Source organism: Pteropus medius, unplaced genomic scaffold, assembly GCF_902729225.1.
Source record: "Pteropus medius unplaced genomic scaffold, Ma_sr-lr_union100, whole genome shotgun sequence".
Classification (NCBI taxonomy): domain Eukaryota; kingdom Metazoa; phylum Chordata; class Mammalia; order Chiroptera; family Pteropodidae; genus Pteropus; species Pteropus medius.
The window spans coordinates 1,704,892-1,730,335 of record NW_024342468.1 but is presented as its reverse complement, the minus strand read 5'-3'; the positions used below and the strand labels follow the sequence as shown (position 1 = coordinate 1,730,335).

The 25,444-nt window shown below is 54.0% G+C and overlaps 1 protein-coding gene across 9 annotated transcripts in view; it reads left to right on the top strand.

The window, feature by feature from the left end:
- The window catches only part of AK8 (adenylate kinase 8), a 106,155-nt gene that overhangs the window by 23,272 nt on the left and 57,439 nt on the right, over positions 1 to 25,444 (top strand). For 8 of the 9 annotated variants that reach the window (XM_039862954.1, XM_039862961.1, XM_039862955.1 and 5 more), the window contains 5 exons: positions 12,998 to 13,079; positions 13,601 to 13,672; positions 14,175 to 14,375; positions 17,482 to 17,613; positions 24,167 to 24,256. In XM_039862954.1, the coding sequence (XP_039718888.1) occupies positions 12,998 to 13,079; positions 13,601 to 13,672; positions 14,175 to 14,375; positions 17,482 to 17,613; positions 24,167 to 24,256 (577 nt within the window). The remainder of the gene's footprint in view (positions 1 to 12,997; positions 13,080 to 13,600; positions 13,673 to 14,174; positions 14,376 to 17,481; positions 17,614 to 24,166; positions 24,257 to 25,444) is intronic. The other variant, XM_039862956.1, reaches the window with a different exon arrangement.

Here is a 25,444-nt window from a genome sequence, read left to right as displayed (position 1 = left end):
GGAGTGTAAGGAAACACCGTGAGTCTTGGAGTCCCCCTTCCTACTGCCCAGCCAGAAAGAGGGGGCTGCCATAGCCCACTCACTGTCCCCACCTACCGCCCATCTCAGTTTTCAGGCTGCCTGAAGGCCAGGCTGGGGAATACCAATTTCCCGCTCTTATGAATTCTGGTCTTTTCCCCAGTTCACCTTCTACTACAGACTTTTCCGAGTCCTCAAATAGCTTTTCTGTACATTCTGTCCGCGTGCCCTAGTTGCTTCCAGCGGGAGCCACAGGGTGCGATGGTGCGCTTTGTCTTGCCCAGAACCAGAACTTGTGTGCTTTTTAAAAAACAGACACGCGCGCGCGCGCACACACACACACACACACACACACACACACACACAATCTTGCTTAAAAATGGATCGAGAGGCCCAGGCCTGGAAAGATACCCGAGCATCGCTCCAGCGCAGTGGGAAGGTGCAGCCATTCTCGGCGGCGGGCTCCGCGTGGCCCGCAGCCATGTGCGTGCGAATCCGGACACGGGAGATGAGCTGCGGTCTGCGTTTCAAACCCGATTTGAGCAGCGTCTTTTCCTCTGGCCTCAAATCGTTCACGGGAGCTGGCGGACACCCTACACTTACCCGTAGAGATCTAGCCGTCTCTCAAACACGCACTGACATCTAAGACCTTTCTCGAGTTTCTCTAAAAGCTTGATCTGCACGGCGCTCTGCACAGCACATCTGCAGGGAGACGAGGTGTGAGACCAGGCGTCCCGAGGGCTTGCCAACAGCTGCCACCATCATCAAAATGGCAGTAACGTTTCTTATTAGTGTTATTAATTAGTTACGAGGGACATTATTTCATTGTGCTATGCGGCTATGTTGTACATTATAATTAATACTATTCATTGAATTAATACCGTTCATATTGATGTTTAGATTGACATTCATCGTTATTATTATTTTGATGATGACGAAATACCAAACTGATGGTGGGTGACCCGGACCGCTCGTCTGGCCCTCTCTGCCCCGGGCCACACTGCAGGTGTGCTGTGCACAGAGGCTGTGATTATTACGCTGTGGACGGTGACCCTTGGCTGGGCGCTGAGGGCGGGGCCGCATCCCAGATCTCATTTAGCCATCGCGACAGCCCAGGGGAGGCGGGACTGTCGTCATCCCATTCTAGGGATCACGGTCTCGCTCAAGGCCCCGCAGTCAGCCCCGGAACCGCGTGGCACACAGGGAGTCGTGCTTCTGGGCAGTCCCTGGGGCGGGCCCTCCTCCTCCCCACCCTGAGGCCTCCATTCTCCCTCTGTGAAATGGTGGGGGAGGATGTGAGCCCCGAGGCCCCTCCGGCCCTCCAGTTCTGACCCTCATCGTTTCTGAGCCACTGTTACCTGCCAAGTCAAGAAATGTGTCCTTTAATTTGTTTTAAGATTTCTCCCGCGCTTCAAGGGGCATCCAGTACCTTTTTCATCTCTTCCCGGTGGAGACAGGATTTCAAGAGTAGAGGTGAAGCTCCTAATTATGTGCTTTGGTTGTTCAGAAACAAAACAAACCCTCATCCAGAATAAACAGGCTCTCTCGCTTTTAGGGAGAAAAATGACACATATGCATATTCATTTATATGGAAATTATTATTATTTAGTTACACAGGGACTAGAATTGGTAATTTAGAGCACAAACAGGTTGCAGGGGATAGTGTTCAGGGAAAAATAATGCAATCATAACCCATCAGGATTCTGTAGTTAATGCTGGGTGTTTTTTTTTTTTCTTTTTTGGCGTAAAGCAATCCCTTTGAAGAATTTCTTTGAAGTGACCGTCAAATGCATTAGAGGGAGCGAAATTAGTGCTTTATATTGGACCAACCAAAAGCAGGAGGGCCCTACCTGTTGGGGACCCAGTGGCCTTTCCTAGGGACCGCCAGGCCCTTGAAGTCCGGGAGGGCTGGTTCTCAGACCACGTCTCGTGGGCAAAGGGAAGCTAGGAAATCAGGCAGCGGGTCCAGGAAACTCGGGAGAGGCTCAACGCCACGGACACCCTAACCTTCCCGTCTGCTCTCCGACGTTTGCATTTCTGAGGACCTTCCCCGCCTTCCGCCCCATCTCCCCACGGCTGCCCTCTGTTCTTCCCAGTCCCGTGTTCGCATCGCCGCCGGAGCAACCACTTAAAAACGAGCGAATTTCTTTCATGACTGCAGTACGTTCTCGCAGGTCAGAATTCAAAAAGTACCCAGGTCCCCCTTGCACGCCTGTCCCCCAACTACCTGGTTCCCGTCCCCCGAGGCTGCTGATGTCAACACTCGCTCGAAAGAACTTCCTTCTGAAGACCATTTTGGACGTAGAGAAGCATTTGTCTTTTTAAAGCAAACGTCGCATCCTCTCCACTGCTCAGAACCTTCGCTGCTTGCCATCTGTCCTGCAGCCGGCCCAGCCCAGCCCGCCGCCTCTCCCCTCCGTGCCCGGGACCCCTGCCTTCCCGACCTCCTCCAGCGGAGCCTGCGCCTGCCCCACTCGACGCCTTTGCACACCGTGGTGACCAGGCTGCAAGGGGTCCCCGGTGCTCCCCATCCTCCTGGTGTCCACACCTTGTGTCATCCCCTCCCCTAGAGTGGGGGGGGGGCAAGACCAGCAGGTTAGGGGGAAGGGGACGAGGCCTCACGCCCCTGAAGACGTTGCATTGTCTAAGACTCCACCTTAGCAGACCAGCGAGAGCTTCTCTTTTCTGGCTCGAGAAGTAAGCTGCCATGTCGGAGAAGCCCGCGTGGGCAGCCCATGGGACCGAGCGCAGCCCCCAGCCTCCCTCCGGCCAGCAAGAAGCCAGTGCCCTCAGCCATGTGAGCCCTGCCCGGCCTGATGGGACTTACACATAGTTCTCCCTCAGTCAGGCCTCCGGACGAGAACGCAGCTCCGCTGACCCCATGATGGCTGCCCCGTGAGACCCTGGGCAGATGGCCGAGCTGAGTAAGCGGTGCTCAGACTTCTGCTGCGTAGAAGCCGAAGTCACAGATGTGTGGTTTGAAGCCACTAAGAGTGTGACTGTTCCTTACGCAGCAGTGGAAGACAGACACGCCAGCTCCTTTCACTCCCTAAGAGACCTGGCCTGCAGCTGGACAGCTGCCCCTCATTCCCCAGTCACAGGTTCAGGCCCCTTCCTCAGGGAGGCCCCCTGACCTCGGGCAGCCCCAGGCCGGCCGGAGCTTCCTGTTCTTCTTCCCTTTGAAGGCTGGGCTGGGCCGGTCGGCAGGGGCCCCTTCCATGGCGCTCACCGGGGGGTGCGCACCCCCCTCGACATCCCGCTGCAGGAGCTCTCCTTCCTGCTTCCCAAACCGTGATGCTCGGAGCCCCCCCCCACCCCGAGTAAAAGCCACACTTTGACTAAAACCAGACCCGCTGCGTCTCAGCGTATTCCCTCCACCCAGTGTCCCAAGCAGAAGGCTGCGGAGGACGCCACCCTAGTTCAAGTTCAGGTTGCTCGTTCTGAACGTCTCCTCCCGTCCCCAGCACCCGGTCGAGAAGTCTCCCTAACGGCCGTGCCTAAAGCAAAGGGGCGAGAAGTGGAACCTGGCCGTGGGGACGGGGGGTTAGTCAGGTGGAAGGCAGACGGGCCTCCGCGTCCCTGGGTTCAAACACTAGGACTGCCCCACGGCTCATCGGGCCTGCGACCTTGTGAGACTGAAGACGGAGAGACGAGACCGAGGCCAGAGCAAAGCCGGGCCGCGGGTGGCGGAGAGCAGCACCGGTCTGTGGGGGCAGAGATGGGACCGATGGTTAGCGGGCATCTAGTAGCCCGTTATGTGTGCCAGACGCCGCGTCAGCTCGGATGCGCTTTCTGATCGAATCCTCACAACTGTCCCGTGCGGCCTCGACAGCTAGGACTGATGGGGACCTCCCGTGCGCCAGGGACTGTTCTAGGTCGAGCAGGGGAAAAGCAGGACAGACGAGCACACGGAGGGCTGGTTTCCGGGGGCGGCGGCTGGCGATGCAGGTAGCGTGAGCCTTACGTTTCTCTGCTGTACAGACCAGCAGCCACGGCGCCGGAAACCCTCGGCCAGCACCCGGGAGGAGGCCTGCGTTTCCCAAAACAGAAGTGCACCTTCCCGGAATCCAGGTGCAAATGGCCAGCTCCACGGTCTCCCTCCTGCAGCTGGAGAAAGGCCGTGTCATCGAAAGTGCTGGACTCTGAGCACGGCCCAAGTCCCTAGAGGCAGGCGGGAGGTCCGAGGCCCGCGGGTGGCAGGGTGGTGTCCCAACCCCCAGCTAACAGCGTGGGAGGGGCTCCCTCGTTGTAGGTAAAATGCAGACTCCTACTCTGCGTTCACGGGTCGACTTACTTCTCTTCGATCTCTTTTGCTATCACGGGGACGTTCGGTTATCACGATATGGAGGGAGATGACGTAGTATACTTCAGACCGTGGAACCGAACTTTAAAATTTACTGGGCAGCTTCCTGGAGTCTGTTTTCTTTTCCTTTCTGGTTGCAGATTTGCGGTCCCTGCGCGTGACGTGAGTCTGTTTTATAGTGGGGATGCGGAGCGGGCGGCGGAGCCCGCGGGTCGAGGCTGCTGTTCGCTGTTTGTTTTGTCTCTCCTTGTGGTGTCATGTGCTGGCATTAATCACCCGGCTCTCGTCCGCTGACAGGAGCGACACGGGACTTGCTCGCCATTGTTTTGACACTCACGGGTTTATAGATGTCACTTGCATCCTCCGAGGAGGGCGGTTTATTGATCAACAGCTCTGCTGGGGCCCGGGGCTGTGTGTTCCTCTAGTACAGATGCAGTTAGGATTGGAGGCACCGGAGGGCAGTCTGACCCCCACCGAGACTTGTGGCTGCGTCACCGCGAGGCAGGGGCCTCAGGGCCTGGCTCAGTGCAGAGCGGGGTCCAGTGACTCCACGCTCGTGCGTGTTTCCAGCCCTGCAGTCAAGGCCGTGGCTGGTCAGCTGGCCAGTGGGTGTTAATGGCATGTGTGGCCCCCCGTCTGCGTGCTGAGTTGCAGCGCCCCGTGCGCTCTGTGGGTGGCGGAATCTCGTGATGCGTCTGACCGCCCCCTCACTGTGGTCCGGGAGGAAAATCACATGACCGAAATGCAGGACAGGCTGATGCCTGAGCAGCTGTCGGTGGACTTTGGAGCAGCAGCGGGCCCTGGGGAGGCTCAGTGATGTGGACATGAGACTAAACTCAGGGCCACCCTCCCAGTCACCCTTGGCGGGTTGAGTGCCGACTCAGAGACGGGGGCAGAGGCCTGGCCCCTGAGGGCTGGCCCCTTTGGGGACCGAGCAGAGGGGCAGCAGCTCCTCACCCCCATTCCTGAGCTCCAGCGTTGTGTGCGTTTTCGCTGAGCTGCCAGCTGTGGGAGCGTGGCGTGTGCCAGCAGAAACCGCAAGCTGCCACTGTCTCCCCGGCACCTGCACCAGCCAGACGTGCTGCACCTCATGGCCATTGCTGCTTGTCCGAAACACTGTCGAGTGTGGGCACTATCGGCGTTGTTCCTGTTCTGCGATGAGATGGTCACACCGCTGACGAGGGGGACCAGGGGCCCCTCCTGGCTCGATACCATCCGTCAGTAGGGTTTGAAAGGATCGTGGAAACAGGCAGATGACTTGTAGCTATAATCTGTAATGTATTCACAACCCCGATTTTAAATGTAAATGACCTGACGACCTGTAATACTGATTATAGATAAAGAATACAAGAGCCAAGTGCGTTTTACTGGAATGCCTTTTGTTTACTGAGACGTGGAATTCACTGGAATTCACTGGTTTCTAGACGGATGCGTTCTCAGTTTCCTTTGCAAAGCTGTTTAGGCTGAATTTTCCCCGGAGCCATGGATGGGGTGTGGTCTCCGGAAGCGGAAGCGGCACCTGAGGGTGAGCTCAGGAAGACAGGAAGGTGGTCCCGCCCCCCCAAGGAACTGAGCTGGAGCTGAGGCTGTTCTGACGGGGAGGGGGAGTGAAGGAGGGAGTGTGTTTTCTCATGGAAGCGATCCGGTCACATCCGGTCACACTGGAGACAGCCATACAGTGGAGAACGTGGCCAGGGTGTGGTCTGCACCCCAAGGGAGGACATGGAGGAGGGTGAGCTGCTCCTGGTGAAGGTGTGGCCCAGAGCGTCCCTCGGCCCAGAGTGTCACCCACCTCTTGGGGGCCTGAACTGACAGCTTAGTAGTCATCCCTTTGTGCATCGGCCTTTTGACGTCTCGCGGGTGTGCACATGCCCTTCCTCTGCAGTCGTCTTTAGGAAAGAGCGGGGGACCGGCGTCTGGGGAGCCTGCTTCCGGTCGGGCACGCTGTCGTCGCTCTGGGCTCTTCCATGACGTTTGCAGATGACGTTCCCTGCCTGGCTCCGTCGAGCCGCCAGTTGGGGGAAGAGTCGGGTAAGCCAGACTTGGGGGCGGTCAGCTAAGTGAACCAGGGACAGTTCACCCCCCCACCCCCTGCCCGTGCTTTCCACCGGACAAGCCCCAAAGCCAGTGTGGACGCTCTGACCTTCCCAGCGTGGAAGCACCGCGCACAGCGGTGGGCAAACGCCCCGAGGAATCGGGGATGCTATGGGGGCCCGGATGACTGCCGGGGTCCCGGGCCTGCGCAACCGTCTTCTCGCCGCGTGCCGGACCCGGACGCCTACTGGCCGTGGTTCCCTCAGAGGGCCCGGGGCAGGCAGGAGCGGATCCGCGGTAGCCGCCTTCTGGCTAGGCTGGCTCCCGGCACAGTCGGTGGAGACGCGCCCACCCAGGGCGCCTTTGGTTGGAAAGCTGGCCTCCGCCGTGCCCGGGGTGCCCACACCTCCTCCCTGGAGGCTGCCGTTGTACATCCACTCCTTACCAGCTCTGCACGCTGAGGTCGGGCTCCTTCCTGCAGGCAGAGGACGAGAGGGCAGCTCCCCTTCCTCAGACTCCGCCATAACCACAACACGGGCTGACGCTGCCCGGCCGCACCTTTCTGGCCGGGCCCTCCACTCGTCCTGGCGTTCGTCCCTTTGCCGTTATTATTGTCCCCACTTGGCAGATAACAAGGACACGGCCCAGAGAGACTGAGGCGACTGGTTGAAAGTCACACAGCTGGCAGTGTCACAGGCTGCCTTTGAAGTCCCCACTTGCACCCCCACGATAATCTGACTCCCTAAAGGGCTAGTCTTGTTTCTGAGAGGTGGGTCTGCGCCTCGGACTTGCTCTGAAATGTCGTTCACGGATGCCATCGGGTTAGCTGTGACTTTCACCTTCAAGCAGAGCCCCCACTGTGCCTGAACCTGGGAACTAGGTGTGAACCGCAAAGCGAGTTCTCTCTGCCGTGGGTCATCTCGGTGTCCTCCCGAGCTCGAAGCTGGGGTGGCACCGGTCTATCTGGGGACAGAACAGTGTGGTCTTCCAACTGTGTCTTCCTCCACGGAGTGGCTTCAGGAGCCACCGCAGACATTCGATGTGAATTTGACTTTGAAATACCTTTTAGCGTGCTGCCTGGGAATTCTTTAAAAGCCTCTTGAACTCTCACACCTGTGCATTACCCAATTTCATCACCCTGGAGCTCACTGGCTTTTAGCCCGCAGACCCAGGAGTATAGATTTTCCTGGATCCGCACGTTTGTATAAAAACGTTACACGTGTCACTGATTAGCAAGGGCGGAACTCGACGCTGTCTGTTGTTTACTGTCTGTCGTTTAGAAAAATCACTCGTGTGCATTTCAGCCTTGTCTGAGCAGGCGCATCGTTGGCCTCTGCACAGAAAAGGCCAGGCAAGCGCAGGGCCCGCCTCGGTGGGCGGCAGAGCCGGCGTCTAGGAGCCGGTTCCGGTGTGACGGGCCCACCGCATTCTCACTCGAGCGAGGCCAGGAGGGCCAGCAGGTGTGGCGTATTGTTCCAGATTAAACTTTGAAATAAAAATTCGTGCGGCTCATCTTTCGGATGAGTTGCGTGTGGAGGGCGCCCCGAGAGGGCGGGGCTGGCAAGATGGTCACGCTTTGGAATAAACCAAAGAACCGGCGCTAGGGCACCTTGACGTCGCCTTTCCGGTGTTCGTCAGTATACGGTCGGCCCTTGAACTGCACGGTTTCGACAGCACGGGTCCAATTCTACGAGGATTTTTTTGTAATGAATACACAGCCTTCCATATCCGTGGGTTTCGCATCCGTGGAGTCAACCAACTGCGGATCGAAAACAGTGCTTTCGGTCTGTGGCTGGGAACCGTGGACTGCGTGCGCTGTCCCACGCCATTTTACAGAAGGGACTGGAGCGCCGGTGGGTCCGGGGTCGGGGGGTCCCGGGACCGGCCCCTGCAGGCACAGGGGACGACCAGCCACAGCCCCTTGTCCTCGCCCATTGCCTCCGGAGCGCACCGGTGTCCCAAACTCCATCTTTTAAGATGCATTTCTTTTCTGGCTGGTAAAATCTCTCCCTTCCACCCCATTCTGTATGTTGGGAAACCGCGTAATATTTCATTAGGACAAAACGGGGTGGTGGCGGGTCCACATGCACCTCGTGATGCTCCCCCCAGGTCTGACTCTGAACCGAGTGAGTCTGATTTATGGAATTCAAGCCCTCAGCCTCAGACGGCCTCCTTGGGACTGTGAGGAACCGGCTTTCGGCTCTGGGACGCCTCTGGAGGAGGCTTCATGGTTTGGAGCCAGGAGCTGGATCGGGTGTCCTGTGGGAAGACCAGGGCAGCGCCCCGCCCTGGTCCTTGGAGGAGGGGAGGGAGAGGAGGGATAACGTGTCAGGAAGGCAGAGGCCCCGGGGGCCAGAGTCCGGCCAGGGAAACCGCTGACTGTGCTTTAAATCAGCCAGGCGGGCGGGATGGGCCATGTTCGCGGGGAGCCGCACTCTGCCGGGCCTCGCCAAGTTCCCGGGGCCGGCTGGCTGCTTTTCTTCCCTTTTTTCTCATCTGTGACATCTGCTCAGAGCTTGTCCCTCCTGTGATACGTACCCCTCGCAGCTGTGCAGACCTCCGGCTCCGCGCTGGTGCGCGGGGCGCCCTGAGCATACGGCCTTTTTGATGTGTGATAAAACAGAGCCTAGCCACGGGGGTATGGCGAGCGGCGGCACCGGAATAGCAATTAACCTGCTCCGAACAAAGCTGCAGCTTCAGAGCGGAGCAGACGTTTCGCCGGAGTGTCAGCAAGATGGATAATGTATTCTAATTAGGGATTGACTGATACCTCCGCACCGGCCACTCCTGGAAGTCTGACCCTCCTCACGGCGACCCTCACGGGGGCGAGGGCCCGTCGGGGGCAGGGGCTGGATGCTACTTACTGATTTATGACTTCGTGCTTTGCCAGACACTGCAGCCACGAACTTGCCCTCAGCCAGATTCGCTGTTTCCCCTGCAAGTGCAGTCCGTTTGCAGCTGGGCGGTCGCACAGAGCCGCTGTCAACGCAGGAGCTTCGGGAGAGACCCCGAGCGCCAAGCCTGAGGCTCCCATTTGGAGGACACCCCAAGACCCACACTTCCTGGTGCAGAGGCCTGGGTCTCTGTGCCCCTGCTTTCCAGGCGGACGTGGTGGGCCTAGTCGGGCCAGCACGGTGATGAAGGGGCTCCATGGCTGCCTCCTCCATAGAGTGTGGGGCTGCCCTCAGGGGTCTCTCGGGAACCTGGGTGATCGGACCATCCCTCCGAGTTGGGAAGAGCGGAGTGGAGAGCTGGTGGCCTGGAAGTCACTGCAGAGCTCCTCCCCGGCCACACACCTTTAAATTTCGCATTCGCACCAGTGAGGCCGGGCTAATTAGGGAAGCGCGCCTCATTGGCCGCGCCTTGCTGGGTAATTGGGAGGCCCGCTTCCTCCAGTGAGAAGTCAGTGGGCGCTGTTCCCCCGAATAGTTCTCAGAGCTTCCGGCCACATCCTGACACCAGCTGCAGGCTCACGGGCGAGGGGATAATGACTGCTTGGCAGTGCGGATTAAAAGCCGGGTCTTGCTCAGTGCCGAGCGAGGCCCGGTTCCGGCCTTCCTCCATGATCAAAAGGCGACTCGACACACCAGCACCAGCCTTGTCCGAGAAGAAGCAATCACTGGGCGCCCAGCCCCCTCCCCTGCAACCAGGGAAAACGAGGGGTCTGAGCATCTCTGAGTTCAGAGGAGCACGGGCCCAGGGCGCGGGGCCCCCCGGCGGCACTCACCTCCGCAGACGCTCCTTTTAAGAGCCGCAGCCCAGCGCCTGGCTGGGCTATAACAAGGACTTGAGGGAGCAAAAGGCTGTTAAATTTCTTTTTTCTTGCTCTTCTGCTTCGTTAGTTTAGAACCAGGGGTTCCGTAGCTGCGCGTTTCCCTGCATCATTTAAGAACTTAATGAAAGTAGGCCCGATTTTTCTGACACTCTTCACTCTGTAAATTTGTTTAGCTCTATTTTTTTTTAGCTGTCAGTTGAGGCTGTCGGAACCTAAATATTTTAATGTTGAAGAAATACAGGCTCTTATTTTGTTTGTTTTTTTGAGAGAGACATTTCTTGTCCTCACCCACAGGGTGTTTGTAAATCAGATGTTATGGGTTATGAATGACCTTGAGTCTGAGTTCACCCCTATTGGTCCATCCTCTGACCTTAAAGCAGCCAAGTTGCCATAATGACCAAGGGGGAGGGGTCTGCGGCGAGGGGGTGTCCCCTTCCAAGAGCCAGTGTCAAAACCTCGGCCTCCACCAGACACCCCCTCCCTGCAGCAGGAGGCCTGAAGGGGTGTGTGGCTTTCTTGCACAATTTCAAAGCTCACGGTACTTAATTTATCCAGATATCAGGTTGAAAGCATTAAACTGTGTGTGTGTGTGTGTGTAACTTGACTCATGAGACTTGAAAGGACTTTAGAAATTGTTAATATACACATTGCCGAGGGACATAAAAAATAAGCAAATGGGAAGATAAGGCGTTGACTTGATATTGTAAAAATGTCCAAGTTTCATAAATTAATCTATATATTTAATGTTATTCCAAAAATCCTAATAGGATTTCCATTTCGGAACTTGACAAAACGTTTTCGCAGCCTACCCGGAAGACCAATTTAAAAAATAAAGACAAAGGAGGGAGCCCGTCCCACTAGATGTAACAATAAATTACAAAATAACAGTGATTACAATGGGCAAGGATGATCTAAGAGTCTACAGGCAGAAAGAGGCCAGAGCCAACAGCAGATCAGCATTTAGACTGTGATTAAAGGTGCTATTCAGAGGGGAATGCAGAAGCTGTTTCCTAGGTGAGGTCGGGATAGTCAGCGAGCCTCAAGGAAACAAATTAGGTCACAGCCTCACATCATTTTCAGAAGAAAATGTGGCTCCATTAAATATTTAAACGTAAAGATCAAAACCTTAAGCGAACACGATTTGAGTGCAGGTGAATATTGATCAGCTTTTGCAGTGGGAAAGGCTCTTTCGCACATCCACGCGACGCCAGAATCCAAGAGGAAAATGCTGATTGATTTGGTCAAAAAACAGGTGTTTTGAACACCTGTGTTCTAAACAGCACCATATATAAAATTAAAAGGCAAAGACAGATTGCAGAAGATATCGGCAGCATTGTCCGCCTCAAAGGGTCTGTGGTAGTGTCTGCCAAAATGGGTTAACGTTTTTAATATGTAAAGAGTTCTTGTAAATAAATAAAAGGATGAAACCCCGAGGGGATAGTGAAGGGACGGCACGAATAGACGTTTTGAAAAAGAAAAAAATTCAAATAGCCAATAAACATATGGAAAAGAAAGCTCAAATCTCATTAACGATCAAAGAAATGTAAATTACAGCAGCAATGCGCTAATCTGTTTTAACGGACAGATTTTTCCCCAAGGTAATGCCTGATGTTGATGGAGATGCAGAAACAAAACGGGTTGAGTTGGCGAAGCAGCGGGCAGTTTTGCAGTGATGTGGCAAATTGTAGCGATGTGGGAAATTGTAGCAGAAGTCTAAAAGAAGGTATCAGCTTTCAGAAGTTTGTCTTGAGGATGGATAGTCTATGTGTGTTGAGGTGTACGTACAGCATGTTTTTAAAAATAATAGTGAAAAACTGGAGTGAAACTAAATAAGAAACAATATGGGGTTTGTTAACATTTGGCAGGCCAATTCACACAGTGCCAGGCAGCTGTGAAAATTTCCAGGAGAGGAGCAGACATGAGACAAATGTTCATGAAATGTTTTTGCTATAGGAAAAAAACAGACTGTACGAAATATTGTGTATGGTATATTCCTTTTTTCTCCAGGAAAAGAGATGTCTGCATGCAAAGCCTGGAAGATCACCAACATGTTAATGGTGGCTAGTTTGGGTCGGTGGTGTCATGAGTGACATGCATCAGTATTTCGCCTTGCGTCATTATTTAAACTTTTCAGTGTTTTCCGCATGGTGTACAAAGATCGTGTATTACTTTCACAATCAGACTCAAAGAGTTAAAAAATAAGTCTTCTAAGCCAGTTCCCAAGCTGTCCCCAGAAGGGGCTGAGGCCTGAGGGATGTCAGCCCTGTAACAAGTTCACCCCAGAACAGACACTTGAACTCAGATCTCTTACTGCTGAGTCAGGGCTTGTTCTTGAGAACAGCGGGGTTTTGTTTTGACCTTGGCGGTTCCTTGTCCGAGGAGCTCCATACCTGAGAAACTGCCTTTAGGAAATAAACAACTCCGTCTGTGGGAAGTGCCCTGTGCACGGTGATGTTCATCCCTGTGTGATTCACGATGGTGAAAACTGTTAGCGACTGACGCGTTAAGTCGTGGGGCGTGGTTAAGCGGCCATAGCTCGCTCGCTTGGTGAGGCATTGTATAGCCATTAAAATGCTGGCAATGAAGAGTTGTGCCAATGTGAAAACGTGCTGTGGTAGCTGCAACGTGTGATGGAAAAAATCGGGACAGAAAATACATATGTGATGATTGTGATCATAAACGTAAAAATTTGGAAGAGAATATGATAATTTGAGACCAGTTGTTAGGTTGGGGGATGCGGCTATCGAAAACATTTCTTTTGTCTTAAAAGTTCTAGTTCTTCTATAAAGCTATTATATTCTTTTATTAATTGCAAAAAATCTGAAGAAATAGATATAGCTGAACACCTTTCCAAACTCTCTGCGTAGGGCTGGATCCTGGATGGCATCCCTGAAACTCGGGAGCAGGTTCTGATGATCCAGGCCCTCGGGATCACCCCCAGACACGTCAGTGAGTACCCCCCGTGGGGCCCTCCCTGCAGAGCCACAGTCTCCGGGCCGGAGGAAGCGCCCTGCTCTGTGTCCAGCTCCCCACTGCCCACGCTCAGCCCAGGCAACCCCCAGGGGAAACGGAGGACAGTGCAGTTGAATTTTTCAGAGCTAAATGCATTTGGGCCTCATTCTTAGAAAAGTGGGGTTTTGTTTTGACCCAGGGGGTTCCTTGTTCCAGGAATCCCACATGAGAGGAACTGTCTTTAGGAAATAATCTAAAAGGTGGAAAAAGCATCTTGCACAAAGATGTTCCCCATGGAGTTGTTTATGACGGTGAAAATTGCTGGCGCTGGAAATGGTCAAGGGTGCGCTGTCCTTGGTGCTGAGCTTGTGTTTCGGGGCTGAGGAGGCCTCGGGGATGGCAGGTGGCGGTGGTTTTAATGTCATCATACAGCGAGAGACCCGTCCATGTCCACGGGATCCAAATGTGCGGGACAAATGCCCAGCGTGCCTGCTTTTCCTTCTCTCCTTCCTGCCCAGTCGTGCTCAGTGCTCCAGACACCGTCTTGATCGAGAGAAACCTGGGGAAGAGAGTCGACCCTCACACTGGAGGTACGGCCACCTCCCCGCCACCCCCACCCCACAGCGTCTCTGAGACCCCTAACAAGAGCCCCACTCGCCCCGCGCTGAGCACCTGCCCTCTGCCCTCCGGCTTCGGCGGCAGGCAGACACGGGCTTCGGGGCCGGCTCCGCCACTCTCCAGCTGTGGGGCGTGGGTCGGGATGCCCAGCATGGCTGAGACTCCGTGTTCTCATCTGTACATGGGATGACAACACTGAGACCCACCTGACCGTGGTGCGACCGCTGAGCGGATGCAGCGGGAGCCTCGGGTGGGTGCCCGTCAGCGTCCTGGCACGGTTGCCCTGAGCACCGCCACCATCTGGGTGTCGTCAGCAGCGCTGTAAGAGCAGGTCCAGAGCCAGGCCGCGGACCGCACCGCCCGGGCGGGTCAAGGCCCCTGGCTGTCAGGCTCGGGCCCCAAGGACCACTCGCCCCCGGCCAGATGGGCGGCCCGTGGGTGGGTGACTCCAACCGTGTCTCTCTGTCCCTGCAGAAATTTATCACACCACCTTTGATTGGCCCCCCGAATTTGAAATCCAGAACCGACTGATAGTGCCAGAAGGCATCTCGGAGCAGGAGACGGCGCAGAAGCTGATGGCGTATCACAGGAACATAGTCAGTGTCCTCCCCTCGTACCCCAAAATCCTGAAGGTCATCAGTGCCGACCAGCCGTGCGTGGACGTCTTCTACCAGGGTAAGTGCAGCGCCCTTCGACCTTTCCCCCGGTGCTACTTGATGCAGCAGTGGCCAGTGCCCCGGATGTGCTCGGGACCCCGGGAGTCGAGTCATAGACGGCCCGGGTTCCCTGTGGGGCACCTGGGAGCGCCCCTCTGGCAGACCCTGGGCTGACGTCCTGCGCTCCGTGTGGTTGGCAGGTTTGACAATGAGGGGTGTGGGGACAGGAGACTCGAAGGACAGCATGGGAGGGACACGGCAGCAAGAAGTTTTGCCCCAAGGGTGACGGAGAAGGAAGAGAAAATTTATGAACACTAAAAATACAGCAACGAAATCCCACCGCCACTGCAAAACCCCAAAACTACAACATAACCGAAGTGTCGTGAGTCCATTTAAAAACCGACTGAAGTGGGCAGGTGTGTGGGGGGGATGTTGAGTCTCGAGACTTTGGAGCCAGGTGACCTGTGTTCAAACCTGAGCCCCACGCACCCCGCTGTGCCGTCTTCGGCAAACTCTCTTAACCTTCGGGGCCTCGATTTTGCCATCCCTAAAATAGGAGCAAAAATCGTGGCTCCCCACAGGCCCGAGTGAGGGCGACACGGGATTCTGCACATCACCTGCCCACAGCCGCGTGCCCTGTGCCTGGTGCCGAGAATTGGCTCAATACACAGCAGACATTATTGCTCTCGTCATGATTTGTCATCCTGCCCCAAAGGCCAGGGAAAGTTACAGTAATTCTACCCCAAAGCAGCTGAATTAGAATTTTTTAAAGTCCAGACGCGCTCTCGTTGCCTCTGAGGCTGGTTATCTCCTTCGTGCAATGCCAGGTAAATGACGCAGTAAAAACACCACCAGACATTTAAGTCACTTGGCAGTTTACCTGGGCTTTTCCTTGTACATTCTCTTAAATCTCTTCAAGAGAAGCTTTGTTTGCTGGGGAGGCGGTTCTGGGCCCCCGGGCTGGCCCCACCTACCCGTGCACCTGTGTGAGCGGCTTTGCTCTACCCAGAGCCTGGCGATGGCACAGAAACTGCTCAGGTGTCACGGGAACTCTGTCAGGGGCCCTGTGTCTAGAAACTGGTGCTGCTTTGAAAACTGCCAGGCTTACGGGTGGCTTATGATTTCCCAGTGATTCTGCCTCTCAGAAGGATCTTTAGCAGCAAACACTGCACTCTGAAGAGAAATAACCGCAACATTTCTCTTATGCCATGAGTCTGGATCTACACATTAATTACTTCCAAGTTATTTAATTAAATTTAAAAGTTCATATGATCGTTCATAAAGAATTCATGCCCGGAATTGTAAATAAAAACGTGAGTGTCTGAATATATTAATTATTATTAATTAATAATGCAGAGAGATAAATTGAAAATTGGAATGCAAAATTCTCTCTGTTGTTTTTTTTAATCTCTCTGCAGTGCATCCAGCAACCACATATTTTTAAAAAGAATAATTAGATGCCGAGACTGTCTGGGGGATCATTACTTCTAATTAACTTTGTTATTTACTGTAAATTAAGCGTCGTTTGTAAGCAGGCCGCTTTGCCTGTAGTATTTGTGTGCTTCCGATACGCCGACTATGGCGATTGAGAATAAAGAGGGCCTTGCTCGAATCGCTTCCTCCAGGTGTGCCACCGACGGAAATGTCACCTGTGGTGGCGGATGGGGAGAGTTGCCCAGCCCTGCCGACTCTCTGTAAACGGGGGCAAGAGTGACACAGCCCCCGTGGGACTGTGGGCTGAGCCAATCAGATAATGCCTGAAGCGTGTTTAGTTAGCAATGACTGCACGCTTTCGGTGATGGCCATGGTCACGCGCTCGAGGACCACCTGTCACTTCTGCCTCTAGCTCTAAAAAAGAGGGCACCTGTGGTGTCTCTCCTGACCTGCCATGAAAAAGCCCTACATAGATCTGAGGGTCGAAATCGATTTTGCCCCCCCCAGGGGACATTTGTCAACGTCTAGGGACATTTGAGGTTGCCACGCCTGGGAGGGTGCCTCTGGCATCTTGTGAGTAGAGGCCAGAGATGCTGCTCAAACACTACAATGCACAGAACAGGCCCCACGACAGGGAGCCGTCCGGCCCTAAATGTCAAGAGTGTGAAAGTGGCCAATCCTGCCACACCTGTCACTAGTTTCAGGGAGGCCGGGCTCCTGACGGCCATGTGTTGGCTCGGCCCTTGTCCAGGGTGGAACCTGCCTGAAGGCAGAAGGTGTCACAGGGTCACCCATGACTGGCCTTGGCTGCTGGATGGTCTGTGTCCCTGGCAGGAGAGGGGGCTGGAGAGGGAGACCCTGTTTTGATGTGGGCACCTGGGGAACGGGTACGGCCTCGGCCTCAGCGGCAGGCAGCTCCCCTTGTCAGGTGCCTAGTGGCGGCCTTTTAACAGCCTCCTCAGCCTGCTCTCACCCCCCCACCCCCCACTCCGTGCTCGGGTCGGAGGTGACCTGGTCTGATGTTCAGTAGCTTTTGGCAGCCAGTGCCCCCACTGTGCGGCCACCGCAGTGCTGTGATGCCCCGCCCCATGGACCCACCTCTGTTCATCACGTGCCAGGGCACAGCACGGGCCTGGCCCTCTCCCGCGACCTGTCTGCTGGCCACCTCCTTGCAGACTCACAGCAAAGTCGGTGTCACCAGCGTGCAGCTGCGGATTATTCTCCGTCAGTTCCCGAGTCCTTTAGAAGTCCCCGCAAGCTGGGCCCCCCGCGTGGCCTGATGTGGGTATCAAAGCCTGTCCCTGCCACTAGGAGGCTGGTCTGGTCCCCAGCTTCAGGTTAGAGGCTCGGCCTGGATTCAGATGGGAACTATGCCTGCCCAGTGGTGTGCCCTGTGTCCCTGGACCTGCCCTCAATACACCTCCCCCTAACCAGGAGGGGAGCACGGATGCCCACACTGCTCTAGAGGAGTCTGGGGCGGTGCCCCAGGTGGCTTCCGTCCACCTCGCCGCCCCTCCGCCTGGGCGCCAGGCCTGAGGCGTACCCGCTCAGCAGCCGCAGGGAGCGGCAAGGGTCTCCGCGCAGCCGTGAAGGAGAGTTCGGGTCCCGCGGGAGGCGGATGGGCAGAGGTGCTGTGTGCTGCTCCCCTTCTCTGGGGCCCGGTTTATCACCCTCTCGTCCTCTCTCTCCAGCTCTGACCTACGCCCAGACTAACCATCGATCCAACGCCCCGTTCACCCCGAGGGTGCTGCTCCTCGGGCCCAAGGGCAGCGGGAAGCGTCTGCAGGCTGCCCTCCTGGCCCAGAAATACGGCCTCGTCAGCGGTGAGTGCCCGCAGCTGCCCTGCTTCCAGAACCTTCCCCTGCCGCCTGCCCTCCCAAGCACTCCTGCTTGATGGGGGCGGTGAGAACGAGACCAGTATCACTTCTCTTTCTTGCTCTCTGCTCTGAACAATTTCCAGTTAGCCCGTCTTTGCAGAGATGAGGTCTTTTTCCTCCTGAAGAATATTGCCATAGAAGCATCGCCAACGAAAACAAGTCCGCAGCCCAAAGAGCAGAACAGTTTCTTGGCGTCATGTTTGTACCCGTTGGAGAGCTGGCTCCCTGGGCTCTGCACCAGAGCGGCTTCCACCCAGCCCCCGCCGTGTCCTGAGGCCACAGCTCCTGCAGAAGGCCACCTGCTGCTTGTTCATTTTCTCCCCATCCCAGGTCAGCATGTTTGCAGGCAGACAGTGTCTGAACTAGGTGTTTACAGGCAGACAGTGTCTGAACCAGAGGAAGATTTCTTGCTTGGCACAGTTGCAATAAATATTTTACCAGGAGGAGAGAAAATATTGAAATCAGTTCTCCAGGTCTTTCCCAGGGTGGTCTGAGTGGTCTCAGATGCCAGCCTGTCTGCAGGAAGGTTAAGGGCTGGGAGGGGGGACGGAGCTGGGGCAGGCACAGCACGCTGGAGGGAGTTAAAGGGCCCCCCATGCTCCGTAAGCCTAAATAACCTCTACTTTGTTTACTAAGAAACCACAAGATCTGTACCCCACATGCATAAATATGCATATATGTTCTCCCAAGTTGTACATGCACACCATGCAAATACATGTACACACACACACACACAAATATATGTATACCATCCCAGAAGGATCAAGCTTTGAATAAAAATGTTTTTCAATTAGGCCCCCTACAACGTACGATTCCAAAGCCACTGAGACTAGCCAGGAATCAGTGACAAAAATCATACCCATGAGAAGACGGAGAACTGAGCAGTTATTTTGATTAGCTTAGAAAATTCCTAATAGTAATAATATTAGTATTTTACTAAAAATACTAAATAGTAGTATTCTGATTCGGTTAGCATAAAAAAAAATAGTCTGGACATTTTAAGATAAAAAATATTTTTGCTTGCCTCGACGGCTTTTTTTTTTTTTTTGGGCGATTATTCGGATAATTTCTGCTCTTTTGATTTTCCCTCATAAGGGCATTTTACATTTCCAGCTTTGGTGTAAGACGATTTCTTCGTTAAGAAGGAGCAGCTGTCTGCTTGTAGCTCCGCCCGCACGTGTCACGTGTGGACCTTAAGTCCCTGCGCTTCCTGCCAGGTGAAGGGACAGGAAGAGTTACCGTGAGGACAAGCTCCAAGGCACGGGGAGGGTCGGCAAGTTAGCAGCAGCACCTCAATACGGGGCACGGCTTTATCGAGACTGTCGTCGCTGCGTCATATTTTATGTGGACACTCTCCTCCGAGAATAGCAATTTTTTTTATTTAAATTGTTTCAACACACCAATAATGAAGAAATGAAATTACCAGGCTGGATCTTTCCAAGAATGAGTATAGAAAAGCTCATCGTGGTTTTTGCTTTGTAGCCATAGGCATTTGGGGGCTCTCTGCAATCATTGAGCGTTTGGAGACTAACTCCGAAAGTTCTCGTTTTTCAAAGGTGTTCTTGATAAATACGAGACATCGTGAGATTTCAGTAAACCGATTTAGGGGCCCTACCATCGACAGAGGCAAGCACTGCGTTGTCCCCTGAGTCTCTGCAGAGGCCCATCTGCACCCAGAGCTCCGGGAACTGCCGCCTCCGCAGCCAGGGTCCTCACATGCCCTGGCTGGGTTGTCACCTCCACTCCAAGGACCTCTCCGTCCTGGGAAAACATCTCCCAGCGAATGAACAAACAACCCAACGTTCACTCCAATAAGGTTTATTGAAAGACTCCTGTTTATGCTTGGCGGGAATATAAATGGGCACAACTCTTTGACAGGAAGGACGCTATCGATTAAAATGCTAACTGCGAATCCTTTGGCCCACTGATTTCACTCCTAGGATTTTATGCTACAAAACACTCACTCATTTATGCAGTAAGAGATGTGAAGGGTGCATAGAGACAAATAAAGGCAACCCTAAACTCTGTTCGCGAGAGGGTCAGTTAAGTAAGTTACTTACAGTAGACGCGCACCATGGAGTACTTGGCAGCTGTAGGAAAGAAACGTCCAGAATGACTTCATGTCTGTGATGTATTGTGAAATGGGGCGGGGCGGGGCAGAAAGCAAGTCACTCAGCAGTGTTCAGGGCCCGATTTCGTTTTTTGTTGAAAACAGTATGTTGGTATGTGGTTCAAAACATCTGAAGGAACATCCATGCGCCAAGCTGGTTATCTCTGTAGAGTGGTATATTATACAATTCTGATTTTTTTTTTTGCAACGAGCATGAATTTTCTAATTAGAAACAGCTGTGGAAAATTTTATTAAAATATTAATATTCCTTAGTGAGTGCCTGCTGTATGCAGTGCACTATATTGGGTACACAGAGAGGGCAAATGTAAAAAAAAAGAGAGAGATAAAGAGAGAGAGAGAGAAAGAGCCGAGAGAGTAGAGAGAGAGAGGAACTTAAGGGCCCCTGCCTCGGGATGGGGGATGGGGCTGGGGGGTGGGGGATGAAGAGCGGGGGTGCTGATCCCAGCCCAGTTCCACGTGTGACTGATGTAAGAACGAACCTTTAAGGGAGTGAGACTGTTGCTGCGTCTTCTTTACAGAACGTTGTAGAGTGTGCCAGTCGCAGGCGGGTTTTAAACCACACTCTCCTGGTGCATACGCTCAATGTTACTCATTTTCCTCTAGAAACGTATTTAGCTGTATCTCACAAAGGGTTAACGTGCGCTGCTTTACCATGCGGTGCAAAATATCTCGTAAGCTCCCTCGTGGTTTCTTGCCTCACCCAAATATTATTTAGAGATGTGTTGCTTGGTTTCCAAATATTTGGGAATTTTCCAGATTTTTTTTGTTGTTGTTACCGATTTCTTATAATTCTGTTGTGGTCAGAGAACATACCCTATATGATTTCGATCCTTTGAAATTTATCGATACTTTTCATGGCCCAGCATACAGACTACGTTGGTGACTTCCGTGTGCACTTGAAAAGAATACGTATTCTGGCATCGTTTACAGTGTTGTAAAATGTTTGTTAGGATATGATGTTTGATAGTGTCCTTAATGATTTCTATTTATTATTTCATTTACTGAGAGAGCTGCGTTAAAATCTCCAACTCTGGTCATGGATTTGCCTGTTTCTCTGCCGGTCTTTCTTCCATGTAGTTTGAAGCTATGTTGTTAAGTGCATATACACTAAGGATTGTTACGTCTTCTTGATGAACTGATCCTTTTATTGTTGAGAAATGTTCCTCTGCCTCTCTAGTAATACTTATTTTCTTGAAGTCTACTTTAATATTAATATAGTCACTTTCTTATGATCAGTGTCTGTATGGTGTGTCTTTTAAACTTTTAAACTATCCGTGTCTTATATTTTAAGTACATGTCTTATAGACAACATGTAGCTGGGTCTTGCTTTTTCAAAAATCCAGTCTGACATTTTCTGCCTTTTAATCGAAGCGTTTAGTCCGTGTCCATTTAAAGTAATTTTTTATACGCTGATTTCAAGTCTGCCGCCTGTGTTTTTGGTCTTCCTCTCGTGTTATCTGTTGTTTGTTCCTCCTTTCCCTCCAAATTGTGGATTAGCCAGATATTTTTAGTGATCCGTTTTGTTCCTCCATTGCCTCCTTTAGCTTCGTCTCTGCCTTATCTTGTCAGCGGTTGTTCTGGGGATTAAGAAGGCAGCCTTTACTCGAATTATGTTCCAGCTCTCCACGCAGAACACGCGGTCCGCGCAGCAGTGCGTTCCCGTTCTCCTTGCTCCCGTCCATTGTGCTGTCGTTGTCACACATTTCACTTCTACACGTATTATAAACTCCACAGTACATTACAGTCATTTCTGCTGTAAGTAGTCTTTCTTTTAAGTCAAGAAACGTGGGGGAGAAAGGCTTTTATATACAACCACATATCAACACGCTTCATTCCTTTGTGTGGATCCAGGTTTCCATCTGTCATGTTCTTTCAGCCTAAAGAACTTCCTTTANTATGGCTTGCATTGCTGCTGATGAGAACTCAGAGCTAATTTTCATCATCGTTTCCCTATAGATAAAGCAGCTTTTCCCCATTCTGGCGGCTTTGAATATTTTCTCTTTATCTTTAGTTTTCAGAGACTTAACTATGATGTATTAAGGTGTGGTTTACCTTGTGTTTATTCTTCTTGGGTCTCAGAGATTCTTGGATCTACGGATTGCTATTTTTCATCAAATTTTGGAATTCTCCTGCCATTATTCTCTCTCTCTCTTCTTTCTGGAACTCCCGTCACACGCGCGTTAGGCTGCTCGATGTCGCCCTCCAGTTCCCTGAGATCCTGTCCCGGGTTCCGGCCCCTCCCCCACCTCTCTCCTTCTTTCATTCTGGATACTTCCTGTGGCCATTTCCCTTTCTTCAGAGTCACAGATCGCAGCCCATCCAGTGATGTTTTCCACTTAGGGTATTGTCGATGTTCCAGTTCTAGAGTTTCCTTCTGGTGCTTTTTCTATACTTTGCATTTCTCTGAGATTCTTCCATCTGTTCACTCATTTTGACTATCTTTCCCTAAGATATAATAGCGGCTCTGAAGTCCTTATGTGCTGACTCTGACATCTGTGTCATCCCTTGATCTGATTGTATGGCCTGTTTTCTCTCCTTACAGGAGTCACATTTTCCAGTCTGTGTTGCATCTCAAGTAGGTTTGGATTATATGCTGGACACTGGTTCTCGCATTGTCGAGAGTCCGGTTTGTGCGGTTCTCCTTTAAGAATGCTGAGTTTTAACAAGCAGGTAATTTACTGGAGGACCCATGTGGTCCCGTGGAGACTCTCTTAGTTTTGTTAAGGCCTGAGGGCTAGAATCCTTACACCTGAGGCGTGCCCTCCTGGAGGCTCAGCTAACTGGTGGGGCTTAGCAAGGCCTCTCACTTGGGCCGTTTGTAGGCCAGCGTCTTCCCACGCTGTGTGAACCCCCACTCAGTGAACAGCGGCTCAGTAGCTCTCCCCCGCCGGGCTCGCTGGAGGCTCGCCCCCACACCCGTGCAGCTCTGCATTGACCAGACTCAAGTGCATCGCATGCAGGGTCCCGGCCCCCCGCTCTGCACAGCTCCCTCCTCTTCCTTGCCTGCTTTACAAGTAAGTGTGCTTAACAAGGCCCACATTCCAGCCTCGATTTCCCGTGGCTCCGTCGGCTTCCCCTGCTTCCTGTGCCCTGGTTTCAAAAGTGGCCGCGGGCAGAAACCAAGGACGAACATGGGACCGTGTCTCTCTCCTCTCAGCATTGCGGCCCTGGCCGTCTGCTGGCCCGCGCCCGAAAAGGGCTGCTTCGCGTATTTTGTTCAGGTCGGTGGCTTTTTAGGACAGGAGGTAAATCTGGTGGCTGTTACTCCTTCACGGCCAGACGTGGACGCTGAGCACGGGCCTGGGTCTGGCCCCCAGCTTTGCTGTCTGCTGGCTCCGTGGCCTAGAACAAACGGGGGACCCAGCCTCCTCCATCTCGGTTCCTTATCTGAGGAACTGCAGGTTGTCGCGAGGACCGAGAGAGACGCAGCACAGTCGGCGCGGGGCTGGCCGTGTGGAAAGGGCTCAGGGACCATCGGCCCTGGGGAGGGGGGCTGCCAGCCGTTCTCACCGCTGTCACCTCCACAGCGGATGAAGCATGTCCTTACTGGCGATGGCTGTTGTCTTGAACAATCGCTTCATGTAGTTAATTTTAAGGTTGTCATTTGGTTTCTTTAACGTAGGAAGAAAGCTCCTTAGCCTTACAGTTAAGAAAAGCGAGACAGGCAGTTAGCGACTCACGAAGGCACAGCTGGAACCTTCCAGCTTCGGCCGTCAGGCTTTGGTGTCAGGAAAGGGCCGCCACGCTGGCTCACCCCACGCTCTGGACCGACGCCTCCCGTGTCAGCGTGGCTGGGGCACAGTGGGGCTCACGAAGGACAGGCCCCCGCTGGCCGGGACTGAGCATCGAGGGGTCAGCGCTGTGCGGGGAACTGCAGGGTGCTGCCTTGATCACGAGGGAGTCCGTTTGTTCTAGAAACCAGCCCTGCCTGCGGCCGCGTGAGCCCACGGAGGCGCCGTGCGAACCGCGGGCTTCACCCTCGCGTAGGGACAGCGGGGACCGGGGCTCCCTTGGGCACGTGGCTCAGGCCCCGCAGTTCTCCGCCTGCACGTCAGCGTCCGCTCGGCCCGCAGGAGCGTCCGCGGTGGCGACTCCCCGGCTGCGTCTTCCTCACGCCGTCCATTTCTACCCTGTTCTTTGCCAGGTGTCTTCTTCATCCTGCGTCTCCCTCCTCGGCTGCCATTTCCCCCATCCCTGTGTGATGTTTGCTTTCACTCGGCCACACCCCCACACTCAGGAAACCCTTTCATGTGTTTTCAGTGACCTCCCCACTGCCCCTGCCCAGCAAGCCGCCCCGCGGTTTCCTTTCTCCTCGATTTCCCTTCCGTTTACGATTTCACGGGTGTCTCTCTGTCTCTCTCCCTCCAGTCTGCTGTGGGCGACTGCTGAAAGAGGCCGTGGCCGACAAGTCCAAGTTCGGCGAGGTCATCCAGCCGTTCTTTGAGAAGGACCTGGCAGGTAGGCCACCCTCTCCGTAACTGCCACACCTGTGAGTCTCGCTAGGCACCTGGGGGCTCACGCTGGGGAAGACGGTCTGGGAGAGAGAAACGGGGCTTTCTCGTGAGCAAAGGTGCTGCCGCTGCTCCCTGGTCAGGCCTCTTGGCTCCGAGCTCGTCCCAAGAGAGGTTGGTGGTTTGGAACGTTTCTGTTTTCAAGAGTGTTTGCTTTCTGTAACTGATAACGCTTGAAATCGAGAGCCAGGACAGGCCCCAGAGCCACCCACAGCCATCATTACTCCGTGTACAAAAAGGTTGTGAGCAAACGTTCTGATTTAAGCAGACGTCAGAGCCAGAAGGTTCAGACCGCTTTGTGGGCGACTGACCGACTGACCAACTGGCCATTGGTCCTCAGAGGGGCAGATGCCACTCGTCTGATGCCGGAGGCTGGACTAGATTATCTTTCCGGAACACCCCCATGACCTGCGATCTGATGCGTTCCTGAGGTCTCACCCCCCGGGAGAGGCACCCTTGAGATCGTAGTAGTCTAGTTTCCCGAGTCGACACGTGAGCCAGGGAGAGGGGACCGAGCAGCTGAGGCCAGCTCATGCCCGGGCCCCTCTGGACCCTCAGTCTCTTCCTCGGGCAGTGCGTCTCCCAAGCACCCATATCCCCTCCAGCTCCTCGCGCAGTCAGTACAGGCTCCGTCACCAGATCTGGCGTGCACGGTCCCTACGGAGGGGAAGCCAATGAGCAAGGAGCTGCGAGCTCACAGACGATGCCTGCGAGGGCCGGACTCCGTCCCACGGACCGCACACCACACACCGCACACCGCCGCCTCCTTCCATATCCTGGTAGTCAGTGGACGAGGACGCGGCCAGGACAGGCTGCTAGCTCCTAATGGTCAGCTCAGAGTGCCCTGGGGGTGAAGTCCTGGCCTGGTGCTCCCAAGTCCCTCTTAAGGGGTCCTGTCTCCAGGGTGAAGTTCAAGTGTGGCAGAGTCAACGACGTGTGTGGGGCAGGCCAGTGAGCGAGTCTCTTCATTCCCAAGTCACCAGGTGGCAAACAGCAGGAGGTGGGACCAGGAGGCCTTCGTGCTCCCTATGGTGCTCCCCTGCCCGGTCCCCACCCTGGGGCCACCCCCAGCCGTGTGCTCTGCTTGGAGCCTGGGTTTCTCAGGGGTGAGCCAGAGGCGGACACCCCTAGACCA